This window comes from Trichomonas vaginalis, chromosome III, assembly GCF_026262505.1.
Source record: "Trichomonas vaginalis G3 chromosome III, whole genome shotgun sequence".
NCBI classification, from domain to species: Eukaryota; Parabasalia; order Trichomonadida; family Trichomonadidae; genus Trichomonas; species Trichomonas vaginalis.
In genome coordinates, this window is record NC_067205.1 from 2157645 (window position 1) to 2183760 (window position 26116).

At 31.9% G+C, this 26116-nt stretch overlaps 11 protein-coding genes and 4 pseudogenes across 15 annotated transcripts, besides 2 other annotated features; 9 read left to right on the forward strand and 6 right to left on the reverse strand.

The window, feature by feature from the left end:
- Positions 1-13946: part of a mobile genetic element that runs on past the window's edge.
- TVAGG3_0625210 (uncharacterized protein) lies at positions 149-301 on the forward strand (the record flags this gene model as incomplete). Its single annotated transcript, XM_051240521.1, has 1 exon — positions 149-301. One exon carries the CDS (start codon positions 149-151, stop codon positions 299-301), a length of 153 nt encoding a protein of 50 aa, XP_051087108.1.
- TVAGG3_0625220 (uncharacterized protein) lies at positions 2368-2547 on the forward strand (the record flags this gene model as incomplete). Its single annotated transcript, XM_051240522.1, has 1 exon — positions 2368-2547. The coding sequence occupies one exon, from the start codon at positions 2368-2370 to the stop codon at positions 2545-2547; it is 180 nt and encodes a 59-aa protein (XP_051087109.1).
- TVAGG3_0625230 (organellar and viral DNA polymerase type B) lies at positions 2908-3849 on the forward strand (the record flags this gene model as incomplete). Its single annotated transcript, XM_051240523.1, has 1 exon — positions 2908-3849. The coding sequence occupies one exon, from the start codon at positions 2908-2910 to the stop codon at positions 3847-3849; it is 942 nt and encodes a 313-aa protein (XP_051087110.1).
- TVAGG3_0625240 (organellar and viral DNA polymerase type B) lies at positions 4632-5134 on the forward strand (the record flags this gene model as incomplete). Its single annotated transcript, XM_051240524.1, has 1 exon — positions 4632-5134. A coding segment is annotated over one exon (503 nt), but the record flags the coding sequence as incomplete, so codon positions are not given.
- On the forward strand, positions 5476-6171 carry TVAGG3_0625250 (KilA, N-terminal/APSES-type HTH, DNA-binding family; the record flags this gene model as incomplete). The annotated part of the gene is made up of 1 exon (XM_051240525.1): positions 5476-6171. A coding segment is annotated over one exon (696 nt), but the record flags the coding sequence as incomplete, so codon positions are not given.
- TVAGG3_0625260 lies at positions 7432-7568 on the forward strand (annotated as a pseudogene). Its single transcript has one exon. A coding segment is annotated over exon 1 (137 nt).
- Positions 7585-8004, reverse strand: TVAGG3_0625270 (protein of unknown function, DUF4108 family; the record flags this gene model as incomplete). Its single annotated transcript, XM_051240526.1, has 1 exon — positions 7585-8004. One exon carries the CDS (start codon positions 8002-8004, stop codon positions 7585-7587), a length of 420 nt encoding a protein of 139 aa, XP_051087113.1.
- TVAGG3_0625280 (Poxvirus D5 protein-like family) lies at positions 8041-8391 on the reverse strand (the record flags this gene model as incomplete). Its single annotated transcript, XM_051240527.1, has 1 exon — positions 8041-8391. One exon carries the CDS (start codon positions 8389-8391, stop codon positions 8041-8043), a length of 351 nt encoding a protein of 116 aa, XP_051087114.1.
- Positions 11334-12163, reverse strand: TVAGG3_0625290 (protein of unknown function, DUF4106 family; the record flags this gene model as incomplete). The annotated part of the gene is made up of 1 exon (XM_051240528.1): positions 11334-12163. A coding segment is annotated over one exon (830 nt), but the record flags the coding sequence as incomplete, so codon positions are not given.
- On the reverse strand, positions 13026-13889 carry TVAGG3_0625300 (protein of unknown function, DUF4106 family; the record flags this gene model as incomplete). The annotated part of the gene is made up of 1 exon (XM_051240529.1): positions 13026-13889. The coding sequence occupies one exon, from the start codon at positions 13887-13889 to the stop codon at positions 13026-13028; it is 864 nt and encodes a 287-aa protein (XP_051087116.1).
- A 468-nt stretch (positions 13947-14414) lies between the features above and the next one.
- Positions 14415-15561, reverse strand: TVAGG3_0625310 (annotated as a pseudogene). Its single transcript has one exon. A coding segment is annotated over exon 1 (1147 nt).
- Positions 15562-15655: 94 nt separating this feature from the next.
- Positions 15656-16262, reverse strand: TVAGG3_0625320 (protein of unknown function, DUF4106 family; the record flags this gene model as incomplete). Its single annotated transcript, XM_051240530.1, has 1 exon — positions 15656-16262. A coding segment is annotated over one exon (607 nt), but the record flags the coding sequence as incomplete, so codon positions are not given.
- A 3772-nt stretch (positions 16263-20034) lies between these two features.
- Positions 20035-20678: a mobile genetic element.
- Positions 20679-22448: 1770 nt separating this feature from the next.
- TVAGG3_0625340 lies at positions 22449-23486 on the forward strand (annotated as a pseudogene). The gene has a single exon. A coding segment is annotated over exon 1 (1038 nt).
- A 496-nt stretch (positions 23487-23982) lies between these two features.
- Positions 23983-24874, forward strand: TVAGG3_0625350 (annotated as a pseudogene). Its single transcript has one exon. A coding segment is annotated over exon 1 (892 nt).
- A 133-nt stretch (positions 24875-25007) lies between these two features.
- Positions 25008-25729, forward strand: TVAGG3_0625360 (uncharacterized protein; the record flags this gene model as incomplete). The annotated part of the gene is made up of 1 exon (XM_051240531.1): positions 25008-25729. A coding segment is annotated over one exon (722 nt), but the record flags the coding sequence as incomplete, so codon positions are not given.
- Between the last annotated feature and the right edge of the window lie 387 nt (positions 25730-26116).

Genomic DNA, 26116 nt, shown 5'->3' on the forward strand with positions numbered 1-26116 from the left:
ATGACTACTATAACCAAGCAGGACACTATATGGACCAAGGTGAAAGATTCTTTAACAGAGGATATAACCATGCACAACAATGGGTAAACAATAACCAACCTCAACCGCCTCAAACGTGGGGAATGTAAAGTTTTTTTACTGAGATGAAATGAACAATACAGCATTGAGACAAATGGGTTCAAGATGGATTTGTCGGCTTCCAGCAGTTACACAACGTGTTTGTCAAGTTCTTCCTATACCTCAGGAAGTTTTAGACCGACTTAAAAAACAACAACAACCAGTTGAAAACAAACCAAACTAAAATTTTTTACTGAGATGAAATGACCGAAGAAGTTTGAAAACGGTAGATTTGACACCACAAACAAAAAGTTCAGAACCATTGTCAAAACTGTCAAAGAACTTACAGATGAAGAGAAAAATTCAATAATAGAAAGTGCCAGGTCTGGAAATACAAACCCTAACTACAAAGTCACTTTTCATAGAAATGGAACGGCTAGTATCTCAAAAAAGAAACAGACTCTCACAAATAAAATATTGAAGTCTGAAGGAGCTTTCGAGACAACAGATGGAAAAGTTTACTTCACTGACCAACAGTTCATTATTAGAACATCTCATTGACTTAGAGTCGAAATATTCTAAACTTTACAACAAACACAAAAAGTTGAAAGGAAAACAAAAACAAAATGGCATATGATATTTATGAAGATGTTGACAACACAACTGTTCCTGCAAGTGAAGTAAAGTCAGAGAAACCGAAAAGTGACGAAAAACCGATAGAAGAAGAAAAACCAAAAACTGAAGATAAACCAAAACCAAAGTTTAGTTTGGAAACTAAACCAAGTCAACCTTCATTAGCTGGTATGGGTTGGCGTCAAAGACTTATGGCAGCAGGCGGTTATGTAAAGTAAAGAAAAAAATATTTTTTTATTCGAATTTGAAATGTACGCTGAGTTTGTTAGTGAACCTCAAGTTGAAGGAAACTTGTGTTTAGATGAGAAATATGAAATGGCATACCATTTTAAAACAATATATTTTTACATATATAAATGCTTCAGGTTGAAAAACAAAGAACAAAAGTAGCAGATACAAAACCGTTAGACTATATCTTTACAAATGCTGGTAGGACTATTTCAGATGAAGAAATTTTCATCCGAGCATACAGGTTTGACTATCCAATTCGTTGGCTTCAAAGTCCTTCAGATGCAAAGGCAATAGCATTTAGAAAGTTTTGTTTTCAAATAGAACTAACGCATTTATGTTCGCAGTATATTTTCATGGGCAGTATAAAGGTTCTGGTGGTCTAATAGACAAATTTGACGAAATGAGAATCTTTACAGTTCGTTCAGACGAAAGTCTTGAGAAAACTCTAAATGACTTTCAAACTCAAATGAACAAATATTATTGGGAATTTCAAGAAAAATACGACTCTTTACTAAATGGAAACATACTATCTGAAACTAGAATATGACAAGATGAACTCCACCGTTTCATTTCAAAAGATTGAAATTAACCTCCAAGAGATACAGAGTTTTATTTTGGGAAGTAGACAAACGTTCTTGGGCACAATTTCTTCGGTTACTAAACCAGAACGAACCATTACCACCAGATGGTCCATTTAAATTTATACTTCCACCAGCAGATTTGACAGTTTATAGAAACGTGTTTGACCCTCAAAATGTTATGTGTCATGCAAGTTTCAGTTCAAGCAACAATAGTTTTCTATGTATTGGTAAGGACTTTTATGACTTTGCTTCTAAATTCTACGAACCACCTAGTAACAGTTTCTCTGACTTTCAAGTTTGGTTCACAACAAATGGTGTGCAACATATTATTCCATTGTACTATGACTTTTATCTCGAATTGTCTTTCATATATAACTACGGAAAAGTGCTGAAAAAGTATTGAAAAATACTTTTAGGGTAGAAGGTTAGATCTAACCTCTTTTCTAACCTCTTTTCTAATATCGTAGAAAACTCATGAAAACAATACTTGTACTGTTTCAGAACAATACTTGTACTGTTTCAGAACAATACTTGTACTGTTTCAGAACAATACTTGTACTGTTTCAGAACAATACTTGTACTTTTTCAGAACAAATTTCCCGTAAAAGCTCTCAATTTGTGAGAAAAATTTTCTGTTTCAGAACAATATTTGTACTGTTTCAGAACAATATTTGTACTGTTTCAGAACAATACTTGTACTTTTTCAGAACAATATTTGTACTGTTTCAGAACAATATTTGTACTGTTTCAAGACAATATTTGTACTGTTTCAGAACAATATTTGTACTGTTTCAAGACAATATTTGTACTGTTTCAAGACAATATTTGTACTGTTTCAAGACAATATTTGTACTGTTTCAAGACAATGTCCGACGTCCCACCAACCCAGTCCATTCCCAAACCAGAGGAACCTAAAGAACCACAATTCCAATTCCAATCTCAGTCCAAGAGAGACCAAGAGTTCGAAGAAGGTCTGAACCGTTTACGCAAAGAGTATGCTACAGCTCCAATTGAGAGAAAGTTGTTCCCGGACCCAAAAATATAATTTAGGGTAGAAGGTTAGATCTAACCTCTTTTCTAACCTCTTTTCTACCCTCTTGAATTTTCATGATTTCATCGTAAATGTTTTGTCATGATTTCTTCGTACATGTTTTGTCAAGACTTCTTCGTAAATGTTTTGTCATGATTTCTTCGTACATGTTTTGTCAAGACTTCTTCGTAAATGTTTTGTCATGACTTCTTCGTAATGAGTGTAAAGGACCCAAAAATATAATTTAGGGTAGAAGGTTAGATCTAACCTCTTTTCTACCCTCTTTTCTACCCTCTTGAATTTTCATGAATTTTCCCGAAATAAAAAATAAAGTTAGTTTTATTTTTTTATTTTTTTTTATTTTGTATAAAAGATATGATTTCAACAATCGGCACAACAACAGTTCAAACAACAACTTCACCAAACTCTTTAGTTATGAATCCTACGTCAATGTTAGTAGAGATGAAAAGCTTCATTCCTTCTTCATATACTTTCGAAACAGAAATCCAGAAGATAAAGCAAGAACTGTTAACATGTAATTTAGACTGTTGTGCGAAAGATGAAACAAATGAACAGTATCTTTATGAAATGCAGGACATTATTGACCATTTACCCAAATTGCCTGAAATTCAGCAACAAAAACTCACTATTCCTGAATTCGATGAAATAGAAGTCAAAGCAACTGACTCAGTAGAAATAAAGAAGTTCATACGAAAGGTAAACTATGAGTTTCTAGGATTTCATTGCAACCATAAGGTTATGGACAAAGATTGCGACATGGTATATAAGAATGTTTCTGACATATATAAATCCGGGGAGTTTAAGACCTACGACAACTTTGTTTCGTTAGTTGCTGAATGTGTATGGCAGATAAGAGATAAAGATAGAAGAGGTAAGGTATGGAATGAACAAATAAAACCAGCAACTTTTGAGTTAAAGAAAACCATTGACGCTTTAGTTGTTTTAGCAGGTCAAATTTCAATGTATAACGCAAAAATGAACCCGCAATGTTCTAAATGTAAGGCAGCAATTAGGAAATATAACTACTCCGTCAAAGAGATAGAAAGAATGAGAAACGACTATGCAGACTTAAAGAAAGAAGCAGAAAAGCCGGTAGAAAATAAAATGGACATGTTAGAATTTCTGAACAAAAACTATCCAACTGCAGAAGATTTCCTTCTATCTGACGTCAAGAAGAAATATAAAGAAACTTTCGGCATAGTTAAAACATTCGATATCCTCAGCGAAGAAATAGAAGCTACAAAACTGTTTAGAGTCTCACGAATTCATAACGTTTACCATGTAAAACGCTTATAAAATAACTGGGGTAGAAAACAGGTTAGAAAACAGGTTAGATCTAACCATCTACCCTAAAATATATTTTTGTCTGATTTACGCTCATTACGATGAAGAAGTCTTGACAAAACATTTACGATGAAATCATGACAAATTCAAGAGGGTAGAAAAGAGGTTAGAAAAGAGGTTAGATCTAACCTTCTACCCTAAATTATATTTTTGTCTGATTTACGCTCATTACGAAGAAGTCTTGACAAAAACTATCCAACAGCAGAAGATTTCCTTCTATCTGACGTCAAGAAGAAGTATAAAGAGACTTTCGGCATAGTTAAAACATTCGATATCCTCAGCGAAGAAATAGAAGCTACAAAACTGTTTAGGATTTCAAATATACATCGTACAATTCATGTAAAACGCTTGTGAAAAAAAGAGGTTAGAAAAGAGGTTAGATCTAACCTTCTACCCTAAACATTATTTTTGCTGAATTCCGTATGAAAATTCATGAGTTTTGTGTGTTTTGGACCATGTTAGAAAACATGTTAGAAAACATGTTAGATCTAACATTCTAACATAAACATTATTTTTGCTGAAAAAAATGACCAAATTTCATGAATTTCCTCATATGTTTGCTACCCGAGGAAAACCGAGGGTAGAGATTCCGTACGAAAACAGTGAAGAACAGCGAGACCGACTTCCTTCGGGGTCGCCTAAAACTCTATGAAAACAGTGAATTTCCTTAAGATAGAAAAAATAAAATTAGTTTTATTTTTATTTATTTTTTTATTTTGTATGTAAAGACATATATGACAAACATTGAGTTTGAAACAGTTAAAAAGATAGACAATGACACCAAATTGGTTAGAATTGGTGATTTAAACGTAAGATACTCAAAGAAATACAACAAATATTCTTTGTCAGACATTATATCTCCATCTGGAAAGAAAACACACGACTGGGTTAGAAATGCTTCTACTCAGAAAATTTTGACAAGAAATCCTGAGCTTATGATATCGGTAAGATTCTATGGAACTACAGCATATCTCATCGACAAAAGTCTTATACCAATAGTTTTGTTATGGTTAGACCCAGTTGTTGGATATAACTTCATAACATATGGTTCATTCGATACGGAACGTTGCAGTGAAGGCTTACTTTACATCGTTCAGAAACCGAAGGACTTCAATACAAAAAGATATAAGATAGGAAGGACATATAATATAACTCAAAGATATGACTCTACAGTCAATAGAGTCAAGGTTGTGTTCGTTAACGATATGAGAGCTGCTGAAACAGAACTACTTGAAAAGTTTGAGAAAATGTATGGTGCTCCCACGAAAGGTAAAGAAACGTTTGAAGTAGATGAGATAGATAAAGCTATAAAATTATTTGACGAAGTTGCTGAAAAATACATGTAAAGCGTTTATTTTTGGTCTTTTGTGAAAGATAGAAAATAAAGTTAGTTTTATTTTTATTTATTTTTTTATTTTGTATGTAAAGACAGATATGTCAACAACAGAGAACACAACAACAGTTATAGTCCATGAAGCTATAAATGAAGAATATGAGTACATACAGTTTAACAAACAACTCCGTCTCATTCGTTCGGTCAAAGACGATATGTACCAAATGCAAAGTATTTTGACAGCATGTTTTGCTCCAGATACTAAGCTTCCTAAAGACTGGTTTAGGAACCAAAGCACACAAGAACTTTTGAGCGAAGCACAGCGAGACATACTTTTTTCTGAAAACAGTGAAGAACAGCGAGTAGGTAAAAAAACCCAGTCGCCAAAACTCTATGAAAATCGTGAAAAATTGCCAAATGGTTTGAGAGGATATTATGTACATAGACTTCTTGTAAATGCTGTTGCAATGTGGGCTTCGCCTCGTTATGCATGGCATGTTTACAGACTTCTTGACGAAATTCATAGACAAGAACGTGAAGAGCTAGAGAACAAGCTTGAAGCAAAAGACAAAAGCATTCAGAAAAGAATACCACGTTCGGTACCAAAAGGAAAGGAAAAGAACTATAAGTATATGATTTATACTGAAGAGATGGAAAATGAAGAAGACAGAGATATGGTTATGTTGCATTTAGTCAGAAGAAACAACAAAAGCTTTTACGACCTTGCTAAGATTTACAAATCTGACAGAAATTGGTTCTATCGCGAAAACTTACCGATTTCAATGACACCGAATGAAGATGTGAAACAAATAGTTCAAGATACGTTACCTCAAACACACTATGATATGAAAGGTTGTACAATACTTACCTTCAAAGAAGATTTGCCATTGTTAAAGGAAAAAATAACAGAGTATTTTGACAACTTCAAACAAGTAGAGTAAATTGCACTCTTTATTTTTCAAGCTTGACTTTTTACAATTTGAACTTTGTTTGCGTAGATATGAATTCTGAAAGAAGTATGAGGGTCTTGTATGACTTTGTACTTCTCCCATAGTTCATGTCTGTCAAACTTACCTGCCATGGACTCTTTCATAAGTTCCATGAAATCGTCTTCGGACAATCCGGGGAAAAGTACAATGTCAGTAAGTATTCTTTTAACATCTTTACTTAAACTCTTTGCTGTCTGTACACATATTACGACTGAAATGTTAAAGTGCCTAAGTTTCTTAAGAATTCGACACATATCTTGTTCTCTATTCTTTAACAAAGGATGAGAAGCAAAGTCATCTAAGATAAGAAGACATCTGTGAGGGTATGTCTTCCAATCGTAAGATTGCAATTTCTTCGAAATGTATTCTATCTCTTTCTGTTTGTTTCTGAAGTGTTTCTTCTCTAATATTCTCTGCATTTCCTCATTTGGGTCTTTAAACTTAGAATTTATATACTCATTTATAGCATTATACTTTAAAACTCTTCTTTGGTACTTCTTTATCCAATCTAACAACTCAGTATCCTTTATACATACTAACTTAGACTTCTTTATAATATCTTTGAACGAATTGACGGTTTGGTCAAATTGACCAGAAGTACTACAAATGACAACTAACTCATAGAATGGGTTCTTCTCATCTAGTTCTTGTTGTTGTGCAGCCATTTTAAGATAAGTGAAAGTCTTACCCGACCCAGGTGGTGCAATTAGACCTGTTATACCATTCTGAGCAAATAAGAACTTGTCATGTATAGGCTTTATCTGAGCATTTTCTAACTTCCTCTTGTTCTTGTTTAAAACATTCTCAAATTTCTTGTCAATGTCAGCAAACTTTTTTTCTAACATATTTTTAGAAAAATTAAAATTTTTATCTTTTAGAAAATGTCTAGCGATTTCGCTATCTATATTCGAGACAAGCTTTTCGACAGCAAAACATCTGTCGACCATAAAATCTTACATAGTGTAAACAAGAAAGGTGAATTTGTTCTAAAGTTCTGTTTCTGGGAATATGACAAGAACCATAAAACATTAGGCAGAGAAGTCTTAAAATTTGTCAATGACAGACTTGTTGACAGAGATGACGCCTCTTGGAGAGATGAAGTCCAACAAAATTTCTTAGAATGCAAAGAAGACACATGCGCCGTTCTTGAAGATGAAATAGAAAACAGAATAGATGAGCTATTAAAGGACAAAGAACTTTTACATAAATATGGTTCGGAGAAATTTGACATAACTCCACCAGAGAAGAAGAAGAGAGAAAAGAAAGAAAAGAAAGTAGAAGAAGAGAAGAAAGTAGAAGAGAAGAAAGAACCTGAACCAGTTCCAGAGAAAAAGAAATTTGACATGTAAAAATAAAATTTTATTTTTAGAACATTTCTGGGTCAATGTCAATGTTCTCTTCCTCTTTAGGAGTAAACACTGGCTTAGACTCTAAAATCTTTTTACCCAATTTACCTTGAACTTCTACAACTTTAGACTCATAATATTCATAGTCGTCTGCTTTCTTTGGTTCATAAGGTATAACAAGTTTGTATGCTTTGCCTTCTTTAAGGTTTGAGAACTTTCTGTCAAAACTTTCTTTGACTGCTAACAAACCTTCTATGTCTAAGTCTTCAAATTTCGCACCGTTTTTAGTCACAATAGCAAACTTAACTGGTTCGATGTTCCAAACTTTGCTGAATGAAGACTTTTCAAAATGGTAGAAGTAAACATTCAAATATGTGAATGGGTCTAGTTCTTCTTTAAGTCCTGACATGTACTTGTTTACTGAGATGAATTTTGTCATCTTTTCTATCGGATAAAAAAATATTTTTTTTTAAATTTACTCATAAAAATTTTTCTTTGTATATACACCATTCTGTACGTCTAAAAGACTTTTGACATTTGCCAAGAATGTTCGTTTAGACGCTGTCATATAACCATATTCTTGACAATATTGTTTATACGAGTCGTACAATGACCTTTCATCTAAACACTCAAAGTCAGTTTCATCTATGAACAGTTCATAAATACTCTTGTTTGCTTCTAACAATGTTTGTCTCTCTTCGGTATGTGGAATTTGTCTTGGATTGAACTTAGAAATATCTAATGTCATGAAATATGAGAACAAGTGGTTGTAAAAGTCAGATGTCAAAGTTTCTGCTAAGTCGTCAAAATATTCTGTATCTTGCATATGAGAATCTGACGTTCTGACAACTACATATCTTCTGTCAGAACTTTCTAACTTCATCGGAACAGCATTGTTTGAAACCATAATGAAGTTTGCAACATTTTCACAAACTCTTTGGTCTTTATACTTTCTTTCAACAACTCCAACTTTGTCTGTTATAAGACTCTTCAAAGCATCTGAGTTCAAAACTTTTGTTGTATCTATACTTTGAAGTTCATTGCAAACTATAAGTTTCATATTCTCAATTGAAGAGTTAAATTTACCGCAGATGTTTTCTAAGTTTGTCATATTCGGGTTCGAATAGCCCTCTAACAGTTTGCACAAAATATCTGTAAAGAATGTGTTCTTACCAGTTCCTTGTTTTCCAATTATAATGAGAGCAGTTTCATTTTTAGCACTTGGATGTTGTAAGATGTTTGCAAACCAACATAAGATATACTCATAGACTCTTTCGTTTCCATTGCATATAATTTCTTTGACATGGTCTAACCAAGCTTCTATAATATTTTCTTTCCATTCTACTTGTTCATATTTATATCCAGTGAAGATAGAATAGAAGTTTGGAGAAGGTGTATAAAACTTTATACCTCGAACTGAAAAATCTTCTAACTTTGACAATAAGATATCCCAAGCATCTAACATCTCTCATGCCAACTTGTACAACTTTTATTTTCTTAAGTTTCTGTCTACATTCTTGTTCTGAAACTATTGTCGCTTTTAGGTTTGTTAAAGACTACATCCCATTCTTTCATAACATTAACATTCTGGGGCAGAGTCGACATAAAATGACTAAACGTTTCAAATTCTCGACTGATTTGTTTATAGTCTCTAAATGGACACATATTTCTGAATGCTTGGAAGTCATAAAAATCTTGAAACATCTATTCTGTACATTTTTATAAAAATAAAAAAAATATTTTTTTTATTCTTGACTTTGTTGTTGCATTTGTTGCATTTGTTGTTCTTGAGCTATTTGTTGTTGAAGTTGTTCTTGTAATACAATACTTTCACCAGTTGCATCTTCCAATTCGAAACTTTCTGCCGTTCATTGACAAAATATAGGACATAAAAGTTTTACAGGAACAAAGTTTGCGTCAACTAAATGATCAACGTTATACTTGCCAAAGTGTTTGAGTTCACTAAGGTTGAAATTCTGCATTCGAATGAACAATAGGCAAACCAGCAGAGAAAGTATTGTTTATACGCATAAGTATCTTTTGGTCATAGTAGTTTCTGTCGACATTTCGAATAACACTTGAACCTAAGTTTGAAACAATATTATAAGATTGGTGGTACTTTAAAGTCAATGGAACAGACATTCCTTGTATGACACCTTTTCCTGTTATAGGAAAACTGTTGGTAGTAAAACCAGAAATAAGTTTTGTATTATAGCTCATATTGTTTATAGTAAACTCAGTCGGACATCCAAACATAACGAAACATGCTCTAGTTGCAGCACATGTTACACCCGTACTTAAAGTATTAAATAAAGTCAACAAAACCCGTTGGTGGTATATCTGAGTAAGTATCTTCAAAGGAGTATTTTTTTACCATTCACAACAATGAAGTCTTCTGGTGTCAAAAGAGAAAACAGGCTTTAGTTGTCATTGTGTTTAAAGTTAGTTTACAATACCGTCCTTGAGGACTTTGTAAGTTTGTTGTTATAGAATTATATGACTCAGGGTTTTTTAGTCGTAATAGTATAAACCATTATATCTTCTGCCATTTATATATATTTAAAAAGTTTTTCTGAAGTGGAGAAGAACTTCATCTAAACTTTCACATGGCGTTTCTTGAAGTTCTCTGTCTAAGAAGTTCAAATATTTTGTAAAGACATAGAACTTTCCTTTGTCTACACGAACAAACAAACAGGGTCTTTTCATATCGTTCAAAAGTGTGTAAAGTCCTTTACATGAAATAAGTCTATATTATTTTTCTCAAACATCTTTCAAGAAGTTTTGACATTTTTACTTAGCAAATAAATTTTAATGAAATGTTGTGGTCGTCAAATATTTTTATGACGTCTGGGAAACTATACTTTAAGTTCAACGTTTCACCTCCTTTCATAACGTATTCTTGTCAATGACATTATATGAAACACCACAGCAACTAATGTCGGGTTCTATTTCTTTGTTTTTATATCGTCTGCCTCTGTCAAAAGTTTCAATAGTTCTTCAAAACTTCATGAGGTGCAATGACATATGAGTTCACTTTTACAGGGTTGTGTTCGACCAAGTTTAACATTATACCTAAAGCTTGACAAATCTTCTCCTGAGTTTGAAGTTTGTCTTTCAGTTGTTGGTAGTCGTTTCGAATATCTGCAACAGAACTTAAGTCTCTGCTAACTTCAGGATATGTTGGTTGTTCTTTTACAGGAACAATTGCTATACCATCTTCGTCTTCGTTGGTTTCCCCACTTCAACATCTCTGTCTTTGACATTGACAACAACACTTTGACTGTTTGTTTGAGTTGGTGAATTTAACTTCACATCTGCCACCGCCATTAAACCTTTTGAAACACTCACGCTTCTATTTTTCGGAAATGACATTTTACTTAGAATAAAAAGATGGACGTATTCGAGTATCTCTTCGAATTGAAGCAGAACAAAGTTTACACACACAAACAATACAAATACATTGACAGAATAGTTCTTTATACAAACAATGGTAAATGTTATAGAATAGCAATATTTGCCTGAACCAAAATATTTCCATAAAGCAAAGAAAGTTGGTATAACTGAAATGGTGAAAGTTCTTGACGTTGACAAAAATATAACAACAAAACTTACAGATATTTCTAAAGGTAAGTTTATCTTACAATATTATGTCAAAACTGGCGTACTGTCAATATTTGACGGAGAGAAGTCAGTTCAAGAACAACTTACTGACCTGCTGCCAAAATCTGCTCGATGGAAGCTGTCGTTATGCCAATCTGAGGAGCCCAGCAGGTTTCATCGAACGAATCTTCAAAAGAGCATCTTCCGTGAAAAGTGCTATTGGTTTTGTAAACTTCTTTGCTCTCAGTTCTTGGACCGTCTCTGTCACCAGTATATTGTATTTGAACTGTACCAACAGTTGAAATACCACCCATAAAGTCTTCTGAGTCAGCAAATGGAATGCCAAGCCAAAAGTTTGAACGGTCTCCATTTGTATATTGAGTTTTTTGACCTCCTGTATGAGTCCATACTTTCACATATGGCATAATAGAACTTTGCATTTCAGGGTTAATGGTTGTTGTGAAGTTGTTGTTAAAGTTCATAGCATCTAATGTCAAGTTGTATGACCTCATATCCTCAACTGTAGAATATTCTTCTCTTGGATAATATTTGCCATCTATGTTTATATGATATTTAATACCGGGGTTGTAGAAACAAGAATAGTCATTTATAGTTCGTCTGAACAGTACAAACATAGTATCTGCATGTTTCATTGCAGTTGTTAAAGCAATATCTGTTCTTGCACCTGGGTCAGCACTTTGGTTTCCAACTTCACCTGCAAAGTCTTTGACAGATATTTGGTGTATAGGGAACATAAGTGGAACTGCAATATATTTGGCAGCTAAAGCATTTGAAATATCTGGGTCCAACATATAGACTGCAAGTCTGCTTTCTATTCTCTTGCATTCAAACTTTTCGCATGTGAACTTAACTGGGTCCCAAGCAGTTCCAGCAGCATTGAAATAATAGTTTACTTCATTGTTGAAGTTTGAGAAACCAAAGTCTAAGTCAACTTTGTCTTTGCAAAATTCGGCGAATGACGTTTTATTTGTTCCCTTTACGTCTGTAATAGTATGGGTCTTGTGTTGGTGCAATGACTAAGTTATTTTTGCTTGGAGTAAGTTCAATAGAAATTTTTCCTGCCCAGTTTGGTAAGTATCTTAAAAACCTAAAGATGAGGAAAGATGACAAAGGAACTCTTAGTTTCAGTTTTACTTTGGTTACTGCTGCTGCAGTTTGTCCAGAAAGGTTAACATAAACTCCTGGAACATTAGGGTCAAGTCTTCTTATTTTCTCAATATTTGCATACTGGTCTGTTTGTTCTCTAGCTTGTGGTTGTACTGAGTTTCTCAAAGCGAACCATTCATAGTTTGCCCATGTTACTGTTTGAACTAAGTCAGAGTTAGAATATATCTTATATCCCATGAAAACTTCTGGAGCATATTGGTATCCGACATAGAAATTCCATTGCAACCTTTCTTGTCAGACAACTTGGCAGAAGGTTTTATTTTTTCAATGTCTTGTTCCACGTATAAGAATGAGTTGTCAATAGAAATAATATGAAACCTGTCGCAAGCAATATCTACTGTTGTTGAAGAACCTTCTCCAAACTCACCTACGTTTCCATAAGAAACAGCAGTTGTATATTCGTAAGTTCCAGGAACTATTTCTGACCTTCTAATGGCATTGTCGCATTCGTTATACCATTCGGAAACATTTCCGTTCATAGCATCCAAAACTGTTGGCGTTATATTCTGAGCGGCGTACATTTCATATGGGTAAAAATATAGAATAGTTGGATTTATATGTCATAATAGAACCCACTCGTACCAAGCTTTACTTTTCCTGACTGAGTTTTTAACTCTTCTTTTTCCTTCATTGCCACTACTTTCACTAGATGAAGTTACTTCTTCACTACTTTCACTTTGTTCTACTCTTCTTCTTTGGTGTCGCTTTTGGTAACTTGCCCTCTGCTTCAAGTTGTTGCATCTTTGCCTCATGTTCACCTAGTATGTTGTAAATTTCCCATGTCCTTTTTGCCTTTGGGCTCTGGTCGCCCATCTCAGGTAACCTATATCCTAGAAAGATTTTGTCATAGTTTGTATTTGAGTCGTCGCTTATTGTTTGCATGACTCTTTCCTGAGTTTCCGGTTCAAGCTCTTCAAATATAGCTTGTCCATATGGAATAAGCTCGTTTCCAAATATATGTTTTTGTAGCCATTCTGGTTTTCTTTCCATGTTACCAATAATATCTTTTGTGAATGGGAAAGCTTTTACCCAACGTTTCAGTCTTGCGTCATTTATTTCTGTAGTTGGTTTTATTTTGTCAAGGAACATGTTTTTCAATACTAACATTTCATTTGGTACTGTCCATTTGAGTTTTCTTAAATATTCATCCCTTCTCGGTTCATTGTCTGCAAAGTAAGTTTTTATGACATTTTGTAAACTTTCGTTTGCAAGGTCATGTACAATAGGTTCTCTTCCTTCTCTCTCCCTAACTTTCTTTCTAAACTCTTCACCAAATATACCATCTCTATGGTTCTGTGTAGTTCTTTGAGATAAATGTTCTAGAACGTCAGGTGTTATATTTCCATCAGCCATGTTCATTTCATACTGGTCCAAAATATCTGCATGTTTCATATCTTTCAATGGCATTAAAGCCGCGCTGAAAATACCAGCTATATCTGGTTCACCATTCACTTCCATTGCGTCTACAACTTCTTGGAATTGTGGTTGTAAGTTTATGAACCACCTATCCGGATTAGCTTTATGACCCCATCTCATTGTAGTTCCATAGTCTGCAGAAACAAAAGTAGGTTTGTTTCCATATTGGTTAGGTTCTGAATGAACTTTAAACAATGTTTCATTTCTATATGTTTTGGTGAAATTTAACCTTTATTTTCACCGAGTTCAGCCAAAGATTGAACGTTATATGGTCGTAAGTAAAAAGGATTGTTGTATTTGCGTACACTTTCTTTCAGTTCTTCCATTCTATGCTGAATATTTTCATCTGATGTTGGAGTCTTTTGTATGTCGGCGAACATTTTTCGATATTCTTCTACTATGTCAGCCGAATTTTTCTTAGACTCTTGGAGAGATTCCATATTCTCCGCATACTCTTGTTGAGGTCAAGATTTTTCGGCTGTTCCAAATCTTCATCTAGTTCTGTGAAGTTAGTTTCCAAAGGAGGGACTTGTTCGTTTCCTTCAGGCTCTTCTAGCTGTTGTTGCTGAACTATTTCTTCCATGTCTGGTTGTATCTGAACTTCTTCCTGTGGAGTTTCTTGTACCTCATCTGCTGCATTTCATATATTCCGAGACCGTTTTTAACAAGTTCCCTATTTAAGTCATCCGCATTCATAACCCTTTCTTCTTTCGTTCCGTCTCTATTTTTTTACGCGTTTCATGAAGATAGTTGAATTATCATTTATCTCTGACACCAAATATCTCGGAGTAAATTCAGTCATGTCATTTGGATGATATGCTATTAAATCATATCCCTTAGCGAGCTTGTATTTTCCAGGTTTGAAATTATATCCCATTTGGTGCTGAACCATAAAGCTAAATAGGTTCGGGTCAGTATTTCCTTCCTTGAACTTTCTAATAGCTTCTTTATATCTGTCACTAAAGTCAAGAGTATCTGGGTAACCATAATTTTCCTTAAGCATTTTTAAGAATTCTTGGTTTCCTTGTTCTCTACTTCTTTTATGTCCTTGCTCTGTTTGTGGTTGTTGCTGTGCAGTGTTTTGAACTGTTGGTTGCTGTGCAGTGTTTTGAACTGTTGGTTGTGGTGCTGGATTTTGAACTGTTGGTTGTGGTGCTGGATTTTGAACTGTTGGTTGTTGTTGTTGTTTTGGTGCATGCCTGTGTCTGTGTCCATGTGACGATGTAAATGTTTTAGGTAGTCCTGGTGCAGGTGCTTCTCTTGGAGGGTTTGGTGGTATATAAGTTCCACTAGCTAGTATATAAGTTCCACCAGCTGGTATATAAGTTCCACCAGCTGGCACATATGTTCCATCTGCAGCATAATGTCCTACCTGACTTTTCGTTTTTAAAAAAGCATTTACTAGGTCTGTTTTGGTCTGTTGTAACTCTTTTTCTTGACTTTCCACAAAAGTTGCTCTAACGGCGTCATAGGCACTTTGAACTGCCTGTCTCGTTGCTGCATCTGTTATTTTCGTCATATTTTGTGCTACTTCTCTTAACTCTTTGTCGAAACCTTCAGACTTCAGTTTCTTTCCAGATGAGAAGTCGTTCACTAGTTTCACCTTACTATGAAGAGCTTCGAAGGCATTCTTAAAGTCAGCATTCATTAAAGCTTCATTTGAACTGTCTTCATCCGCTTGTATTTTTGTCCTTATTGACCCTATAAGTTGGGCTGCTTTGGCGTTGGCTTGGGCATCTAACCAGTCATTATTAGCTTTTATATATTCTGCACTTTTCATTGCCTTTTGCATGGCTGCGTCGTTATTTTTACTTTCTTGTGCTAAGTTTTCATACTGTACGGTTTGGTTTTGCAACTGTAAAAGTTTTTCTGCCTTTACATTTGCTTCAACTCTTTTTTATACTCATCGCTATCCATATATGTCTTCAGGGCTTTTTGTTTTATTTCTTCATCTTTCAGTACTTTATATTGAGTAGTATGGTTTTTCAAATTTATAACATCTTGTTCCATTTTTGCTACTTCTGCTGCTTTTTCTGACACTTTTTTCGCATATTCCTCTGTACTTAGTTCTTTCAGTTGTTCTTCTTTCTTCTTTTTCTCTACGTTTAACTCATTGAGTTTCTTTGTGTGTCTGTCATATTCTAGTTTCTTTTCGTTTTCACTTATTTGTTTCTGTATGTCTATGTTTGACTTTTTGACATCTGTTATTTGATTTTTGAGTGAACTCAAATTCATTTGACTTTGAGGGTTATAAGCTGTTCCGTCTGCAGCTCCACCATAGCCTGCCATTTTCGCTAAAAGTGCTGCTCTTAAACCTCCACTCTGTGCACCAATAACTCGGTTTAAAAGCATAGGGTTGCTTGACATTTGTTGCAACATAGTGGGGTCATTCATAATTTGTTGTTGCAACTGTTGTTGTGGTGTCAGTTTTACTATTGGATGTTTCAATGCTCTCTTCCTCTTACGTATATTCTTACGTAGCTTACGTGGCATTTTAAGTGAAGTTAAAAAGCGGTTTTTGACAGATGTTTATATGACACTTTTTGTTCAGCACAAAAAACTACTCGGTCAAAGTGTTGTCAGTTTTGTAAAATAACCGTCCTATCTCATTCTATAAGGGGAAAAGGCTTCTCAAAGTATACTTCCTTGGAACACCCGTAACTTTTCCTGTAGCGACGATAGACCCTTACTTGTCCGGACAAAGTTATACTATTTTGAGTGCTCTACAAAAAAGTCAACGGCTACCTCTCTCATATTCTATCTTGTCATATATAAACTCATAGTCATGTATGTCCTCTAACCATCTCATAACGGTTTCCAAACCACTTTTATCGGATGTAAAGTAAAAGCATGGATGGTTATGTAAAACGTCTAAAGTTTCTAAAGAGTCTCTCAAAGTCCAGTCTACTTGGTATTGAAAATCCCATGTGTTATAGAACGGCGGGTCCACTATAAAGAAAACATTTTCCTTGTCTTTATATTTTTCATACAACTCTGTCCAATGACATCTCACAAACTCTATACCCTCAATATATTTTTCTATGTCCTCTTTGAAAACATTTGTATAGTTAAGATATAAAACTTTTGACATAAGTGTTTCAATGTCATGAACTCTTATAGAACCACTATATAATAGTCTAGCAGATATACTATCCCAGTCTATATATTCTGCTTTTTTCAAAACCTCTCTCACAATATTTTTCTTATCTAATGGTATACGTTCCATCTTACCTATAGGTATCTTTTCTTTTAACTCTTTCAATATTTTGTTAGTGTCTGGAATATGTTTGAGACGGTCCATATAGTTGTCGAAGTCATTGCATATAATCTTTGAGTCTGGGAATATTATATGGCACAAATGGGATATATAGAAACTTCCACCGAACAAATCTACAAATGTTAGACCATTCGGTAGTTTCTTAAGTTCTCTCAATATAATATCTTTACATCTACTCTTATTTCCAAAGAACGGTAACGGTGGTTTTGTAAAATTCATTTATATATAATAATAAAAATGTTTTTTCCTGAAAAGTGACAGAAAAGTGACAAAACATTTACGATGAAATCATGAAAATTCATGAGGGTGAGAAAACAGGTGAAAAAACGGGTGAGATCTCACCTCTTCACCTAAACATTATTTTTGGGTCCTTTACACTCATTACGATGAAGTCTTGACAAAACATTTACGTTCATGTTTGACAAAACATTTACGAAGAAGTCTTGACAAAACATTTACGAAGAAGAAGTCTTGACAAAACATGTACGTTCATGTTTGACAAAACATGAAAACATATATAATTTGTGAAAAGCTCCTGGAAGACCCGTATATATAAGAACTTCATTGATACTAAAACATCATCAGGGCTAGAAGGCACGAAGTGCCTGGAAGCCCCACTACCTTTTTTTTTTTTTTTTATCTTGATTCACATTTGTATGTAAATTAGTATTAACTTATTAATATTTATCAACTCCATGATTCAAATTTATTGATGTCAATAAAATTCATTTATATTATGAATATTAGACTATGTATGGTATGTGTGTTCTGGTAACATTAAAATCTCATATACTGGCAATTTGGCACTTTTTGTCACTTTTCAGAAGTGATTCCACTCTCAATTTTGAACTTTTTTTAAAAAAATAAGTAGAAAAATAATATTGCAATATATTGAAAACCCTATATCCATCGTTTATTTGGCGATAATTTTTTTGTAAAGTGTCAAAATTTTTTTGACATTCGCACTTTTCAAGTTCGTATATATATCAACATTAATATTTTCCCAAAAAAAATCGAAAAATAATTGTGTACCTGCACGGTGAAAAGTATAGAAATTATTCAAAAAGTATTCAATTTTAATATATAAAAAAATCCGAAAATTTCTTTAAAATCATTTTTCTGCTTTAAATACATAGTTTATACAATTTTTAAATCGATAGTTTTACTTTTAAATTGTGGCTTTAATTATTTCTCATAGTAGTATTGTATGAAATCATAGAATAATATAATCAAAAAATATTATACTTTACTGATACGAGTTTTCTATGGTTTTTGATATTTTAAAAAATAAATAAAAGCATTTCTAAAGTAAGAATTATTTTTTGGTTTTCGAGATTCATTTTTATATTTGTAATCATAATATATAGTCAATTTTGCACCAATGTATATATATTCCAATAAGAATTATATGTGAGGTGTATGGTCCTGATTTATTAAAACAAACAAAAAATGATATTTGCATTTTACGAATTACATTATATTTAAGTTGTAAAACAAACCTACAGTAGAATGTAGATACATTTCTACTTCTTTTAAAGATGGATTTATATCCAAAACAGAATATAATCTCATTATTCTTATTTTTTGATTAAATTAGAGTTACTTTTAGATATTCAGCATATATGACGTATTTCTTTACATGTTTCATCTGCAAAAATCATAGATAGGTTATAAGAGGCAAAATCACATTTGGATGTTCATGAATATAGTTACTTTGCCAATCTAACATCATAATATGGTAATATATGACAATGACAATTTTAGCATTGATGATTATTATTGAGAATTAACTAAATTTATGAGAATTCAAATATTAAATTTTGCTTCACCAAATATTATTCTGTATTAGTGACAGATATTACTTCTTGGTCTGGTACTTACTCTAACTCCTGAATGTTATCTGTTCGTACCTCAAAACCAGAGTGGAGGCACTTCTCACTTTTCATGAAATTTCAGATTTCCCGAACTCGATTTTAATAATTGTTTTAGAATGCTAATATAATGTATAATTTATTTATCCAATCAAAATTTAAAAAAGTTCAGTATTTGCCATTTTAGACTTCAAGCTCGCGACACATTAACCGCTTTTTTAAAAATTGAGACTGACATCTCTAAAATCTTCTAAAAAATCCAAATATCTAATAAAATCATATCATTAAAAATCCTCTCAATTTTAAAATTTTTTATAAATTGAGACTTAGATCTCTAATATCTTCTAAAAAATCCATATCTCACAAAAAAACTAAGTTTTATTTTCACATTCAATTTCCCCAAAAAAATCTTTTTACCTAACAGCAAGGCAGAAATTTGAAACGAAGTTTCAAATTTCTCAAGCTTGCATTCTGGGCACGTAAGTGCCCAGAATGCTAAAAGGCGCGTAGCGCCGTCGCTGAAAATCAAATTTATTAGTAGTAGGATATGATGGGTTTTGTGACTTTTTTTGTAAACGTAAGAATTCATACAATATCGAGCGATTTTGTATCATTTTTTTTAACATATGAAGTAAAAAATGTATGATTCTTACGGTTTTTATTCTTACATTTTTGAATAAATCAAGATTTAAAAAATTTTCAAAATTGTAAGACATTTACACTCAGCCCATACATAATGAAATAAAAAATAAAAAAATTTTTAAAAAATAAACCATTAAAAAATTAACATTAATTTTAAAATAATTTATTTTTTTATTCTTACATAAATGACCCAACAAGTAAAACCAGATAAAATGGATTATCGAATTTTAGAGGATGGTGTTCCTGTTTATATTCAAAGATTTAAAGGGAAGCAATATTATAGAATTGTTAATCCTGAATATCTTAAACATCAATTTAAAAAGGAAGACTGTGAATTATTAAACGTTAATGAATATGAAACCAATAAATCAAAATTGAAATATAAATATATTGGAAGTGATGAAAGATGCAAAGATAAAGATAAAGTTTATACAGTTTCATATAATGAATGGAAAACCAATAAGATAAGAAAACATTTAGGAGATTATGGGAAATGTTCTGAATTCTTTAAATCTAGTATATACGAGAGAGTAAAAGAAATTAGAAATAATTATTTTCATGAATAAAAGATTCACTACCATAATGAAATAAAAAATAAAAAATTTTTTTAAAAATAAACTTTAAAAATTCATGTCTTACGAAAAATTAAAACTTAGTTATGTTTATTATTTTATTTTTTTATTTTGTATGAAATGAGCGTCAAAACTAACAACGTTAAAAAATTAGGATTCACAAACGAGGAAATAAAGGATATATTAGAGGAGGTAGGTTATGAAGTTAATAAATATTATTTAAGAAATTGTCAAAAATTTGCCGAGTTATTAAATGATTTAGATTATGATGGAACAATGAATAAAGATGATGTTATAAATTTCTTATATCCTACATCTGAAGAAGAAAAACCTAAAGAACCTGATGTTTTTCCCGAATATTATGAAGAACGGATTAAAGATGATGAATACAATGAAATTGAAAGACTGAAAAAAATAAGAGATGAAATAGATGAAAAAATTAAGGAATTAAGAGAAGTTGAAAAATATAATGAAAATGAAGTAGAGGGTTTAATGAATATCCCAGCTTCAGAATCAGAAGTACAGAAATCTCATGAAGAAAGATATAAAAATTATGTCTCAGAATCAACACAAAATTTATTAGATGGTGAAATAGACGAAACACTTTCAGAAGAAGGTACTAAATTTATTCGTAAACATAAGTTACAATTTATTGATAATGAAGAATACCCTTGTATCTTATTTTCACCCCCTCTCGATTCTGAGAAATTCAAAAAAGCTCTTAAAAACGTGACATATGCAACTAATACGATTAAGAAAGAAGATCATGATATTTACACAAATTATTATTTAAATAAATGCACAGGTGTTGATAAAGTTTTTGATTTATTAGATAAAATATCAAAAGAAACCATTGGAACCTATAAAATTTTGTGTGATTGTGGTTTCATTGTTGAAGATACCAATAATGTTTCATATGAAAGAACAGCACCGAAGGAAGACGAAGTTGAAAGGTCTATACCATTCGTTATTAAGAACATAAAAGATATGAAAACTTATAAGCATTATATTTATTCATTTATTTCAGAAAAAATGGAAGCAACCCATAAAACATCTTCTCATCATTTTATAGCTATTCATACATTCCTTTTCAAAGTTGTGAAATTAAATAAGACAGGAATTAGATTTAATGTATCAGGGTACGCATTCTTGAGTAAATTAAAATGTATCCGTCACGTTGCAGATGATAAAAATTTATGTGTTCTTAATTCATTTTATGGGCTTTAAAAAATAAACTTTATTTTTATTTATTTTTTAATTTTTTATTCTTACATAAATGAACAAAAACGGAACAACTAAAATGAATGATAATCAAATTAGAGCAGAAGGTAGAAGGTTATTTAAACGCTTCTATAACATTCCTGATGTGTTAATCCTAAAACCGTAGAAGCTATTTAAATGAAGCAATAGATGCATATGAAGGGTTTGACATTTCATCAGAAAGTGAGAGATTAGCGAGAATGTTAAATGTTAATATTGATTTCTATTATTGTGATCCTCAACCAGAAGACGTGGACATAAATAAGGTAGACTTTCCATTAGTGGAATCAATAATGATAGATCCAGAATTTGAAACAGTAAATATTTTATTAACACAGAGTCCATGTGGAAAACTTCACGCTGACAGAATAACAGACGTTGAAGCACTCACCGGCTATAAAGTTTGTCCATATTGTAAAGAAGAAGTTTATTCTATCCGTGATGATCCAGAAAGGAAAAACCAAAGAAGATTTTTAAAGCATTGTGAGAAATGTAAAGAAAATAATGGAAGATTAATTCAAGACGTTCAGTTGCAAAAGACACAGCAACCATATGCACCACATATTACGAAACAGAAGATATATCAGTGGTTATTAGCTCACAATTTGCAGAAATATTATAAACCGACAAGATATTATATTACTTTTGACTTTGAAACATTAGAGACTAAAGAAGAATTACAACTTTCTGAGTGTGCAACTTTGAATGCTTACTTAAAACCATTCATGGTATCATCAACGGTTAAATTAAATCGATAAAACATATACGAGGAATTTTTGCTTAACTTCGAGTGATTCTTTTATTTCTGATTGGATTGAGTTTTTATTTTCAACCTGTTCATTAGTTGTAAATCAAATATGAGTCAATACAATGAATTATTGAAGTCGCAAACGGCGGGACTTTGTCCCATACATTAAATGAAAAACAGAAGGAAGCATTTAAAGAACTTCTAGATGAGGAATTCAATAAAGTGAATATCATAGGTTTTAATTCGGGAAAGTTTGATTTAAATTTAATTCTTCGTGATTTAAACACTGCAAAATGGAAAATAAAATCAATGCTGGGTTATCTTCACAATTTAAGCAAATCATTGTAAAGAAAACAAACGTTCCATATGAATTGAGATTTATTGACATCAGAAATTATATAGCGGGTGGGACATTAGACCAATTCACTCAAGATTTCGAAACAATAAATCACGTGTTAAATCCTTTTTCCCTTATCAATTTATCACATGGGAGAATTACGAAGAAGAATTATATAAAGAGGAACCATTCACGAAAGATTCATTTTATTCAGCATTAACCCAAGAAACTATATCAGATAGTGATTATCAAATATATCTCAATGATGCTAAAAATTTTAAGAATAGATTAGAATATTTTATTCATTATTGCAATAAAGATGTTGAAATTATGATTGACCCAATCGATAAAATTATTGAAGAAACATTTGTTTATAAAATTGACATGCTTCATAATCTTTCTTTATCATCGAATGCTTCAATGATTCGTTACGCTTTAGCATATAAAGACTTTAATCCTAATGAAAAATATCCTGAGGAAGAGATAGAATCAAGTTTTGAATTAACGAAAAAGTATTGGAAATATAAAATTGAATCATATAAGAAACAAGATGAAAAAGCAGAAAGGGATACTAAAAATAATGTTTCAATGGATGATTTTCAATACTATCACGATTTAATCCTTTCATCTAAATGCAAAATGTGTGGTAAAGCGTTTACATATGCAAATAAACCAACATTGGATAGAATAGATAATGAAAAACCACATACCAAAGAAAATTGTCAGTTAATGTGTTGTTATTGCAATGTCGTAAAATCAAATAAAATGAAGATGTTCAACATTTAAGAATCAATTTAAGAAATTATGCATTAAAAAATAATTTACCAATGACTCTAGATTCAGTTGAAGCTTATCACATTCTCCGTAATGGAATTACTGGTGGTTTATCAAATGTTCAACATAGAGTAAATCTTAAAGGAATCACGCACATTAATAAACTTTCATATAATCCAGAAACTAAAACTGTATCAAATGAGGACACTTCCAACATCATGACTCATTTCGTTGGTGTTGACTTTAATTCATTATATCCTTCATCATTTTCATCTAATCCTCATGATTTCATTCAATATACTGACCATAAAATGTATATGCCGGGAAGATTGAATGGTGTTATCATTTGTGATACAGCAACAAAGAAAGCAAAAGCACTGGGAATATTAAAAGAAAAATACTTTATTCGTGGCTGAAGTAAAGGGTCACATTGATGAAAAATACATTAATGATTACATAAACTTTTTACCGATAATAAGAAACTTAGATATTATCACAGATGAAAAAACAATTGGCAGTTTTATGTATAATTACATGAAATCAAACAATCTACCAGTTGACCAGAAACAGAGGAAATTAACTCAGTTAGCATCAACACACAACCAATATCAACCATTTTCTTCTTATTATCTTTGGTATCTAATAGACAGATTTCATTTTATCATCGATGATATTCAATCAATTTTAACATTTACGAAAAACACTTGTTTTAATGAATTTGCGAACGAATTTATGAACGAAAGACAAAAGGCTGAATTAGAAGGAAATAAAGGAAAAAGTTTATTTTGCAAGATTTCGCTTAATGGATCATATGGTTACGATGCAATGAATACACAAAATTACGCAAAGACTAAAATAATGAATGCACAGAAGGCACGCGTTGCATGTAATGTCAATAAGTTTAAAAACATAAGAGAAATAGGTGAAGATACATATCAAGTGATGCTTAAAGATAGATTTTATAGATGTGATACATGTTTACAAGAGGCATTTCACTTTAGATAACGCAAAATACTGGTATTTAGTTTTCATTTATGATTTTATGTATAAATGCATGAATGTTAATCGTTTTCATTTCATTGAAGGTGATACTGATTCATCTTATTGGGCAATCGCTGGCGACCCAAATCTTCCTAACACTCAAGCATTTCAAGCAATTGTTACCGATAAACAATTTTATGATAAAAACATTTTCAAATTCGCACCATTTGATTTCTTCTGTTTTGATAAGAAATTTAAACCTAAATTAAAGAATAAAGCTGAAGAAAAAGCACATGAGAAGAAGTTATTGGGTTTAGCAATTGAGAAACAAGGTGATAACATGGTTGCTTTATGCCCTAAGTGTTATACATCATTCAACGGTTCAATTGATGGAAGTGATTTTAAAAAGATTGCACAAAAAATGAAAGGTGTTAGTTTACGACAAAATAAACAATTAACACCTAAAAATTATTTGGATATAATAAATGATAAAGTGATATTTGATGGTCAGAATATTAATTTACAACTTAAAAACGGGTCAATGACTCGCTTAACAATCGGTAAGACTGCATTAACAGGGGCACACACTAAGGCTGTATGTTGTGAAAATGGATGTTGTATGCCATTTATTAATACAATTTAAAAATTTTTAATAAAATGCCACAGAAGAGACAAAAGGAACCGTTAATGATGCGATTCAATATGTAAATAATGGTTTTGATACTATGATTCAAAGAGGTGGGCACCCTTAAAACATTTATTTTATTTTTATATAAATGGATAACGCAGATTTAGAAAATTTAATTGATGATTTAGTACTTAATCAAAATTTTCTTAATTATTATGAATTAAAATCATATCTCCAAAAACATAATAAAAATATAACGGGTGATGATATGGATTATTATTATTCATATTATAAAAATGAAATTTTGAAATATCATGATAAAATAATTTCTAAAATTAAAGACAAAATTAAAAATAATGAATATACAAAGGGAAAAACTAAATCACAACTTAAACAGTTGAAAGATTTCAAAAATAAAGTATTAACAGAAGAAGATATTGATGAATTATATAAATTATATAATCCTGAGCCGCAAAAGCCAAAAAAACAAAAGCCAAAGAAGAAAAAGCCGAAAACAACACCAAAAGAGAAAGTAGCAAATGTTCAACAGCTAAAGGTGCAAAACGCCCAGGTCCTTCAGACCATAAATGATGCACAAGCTTTAATTTATGATTCATTAGTTAAACCATATTCAGCCCGACTTTTAAATGAAGATCAACTTTTGGAATTCATCCTTCAACATAAACTCGAAGTGGGAAAGTATATCAAACCTTTATATACAGCATATTTAAAACAAATGAATAGAATACATCCAGAATTAATGAAAGGAAAATCAACAACAAAAACTTCATCATCCAAAATCAAAGCAGATAAAATTAAACCACTTGCAAAACCAAAACCTCCAACGGTAGTACCTCCTCCTCCTTCAGTTAATCCTTCATCATTCACTTTATTATATCCATTTCAAACATTAAAGAAGCAAAAAGATTTTAAAAAGGATTTCAAGATATTAAATAAACCAACTGACCCAAAATTCAACCATTAAAGGAAAAATTTAGTCGCCCTTCATTTGCACCATATCCATATTCATACGAAATCGATCATTTAGAATATTCAAAAGGAAACGTTACTTATTTATTTGCCATTAACATTAACACTAGATATTTATATTGCATTCCAGTGAAAGGGAAAACAGAACAGGAAACAAGAAGAGCTATTCAATACTTACTAGATCATGAAAGAGTAGATAATATAAGGGGTGATAGTGATAAAGGATTTCAGGCAGCTATGATCATTATTTCCCACAAATTAATTTTT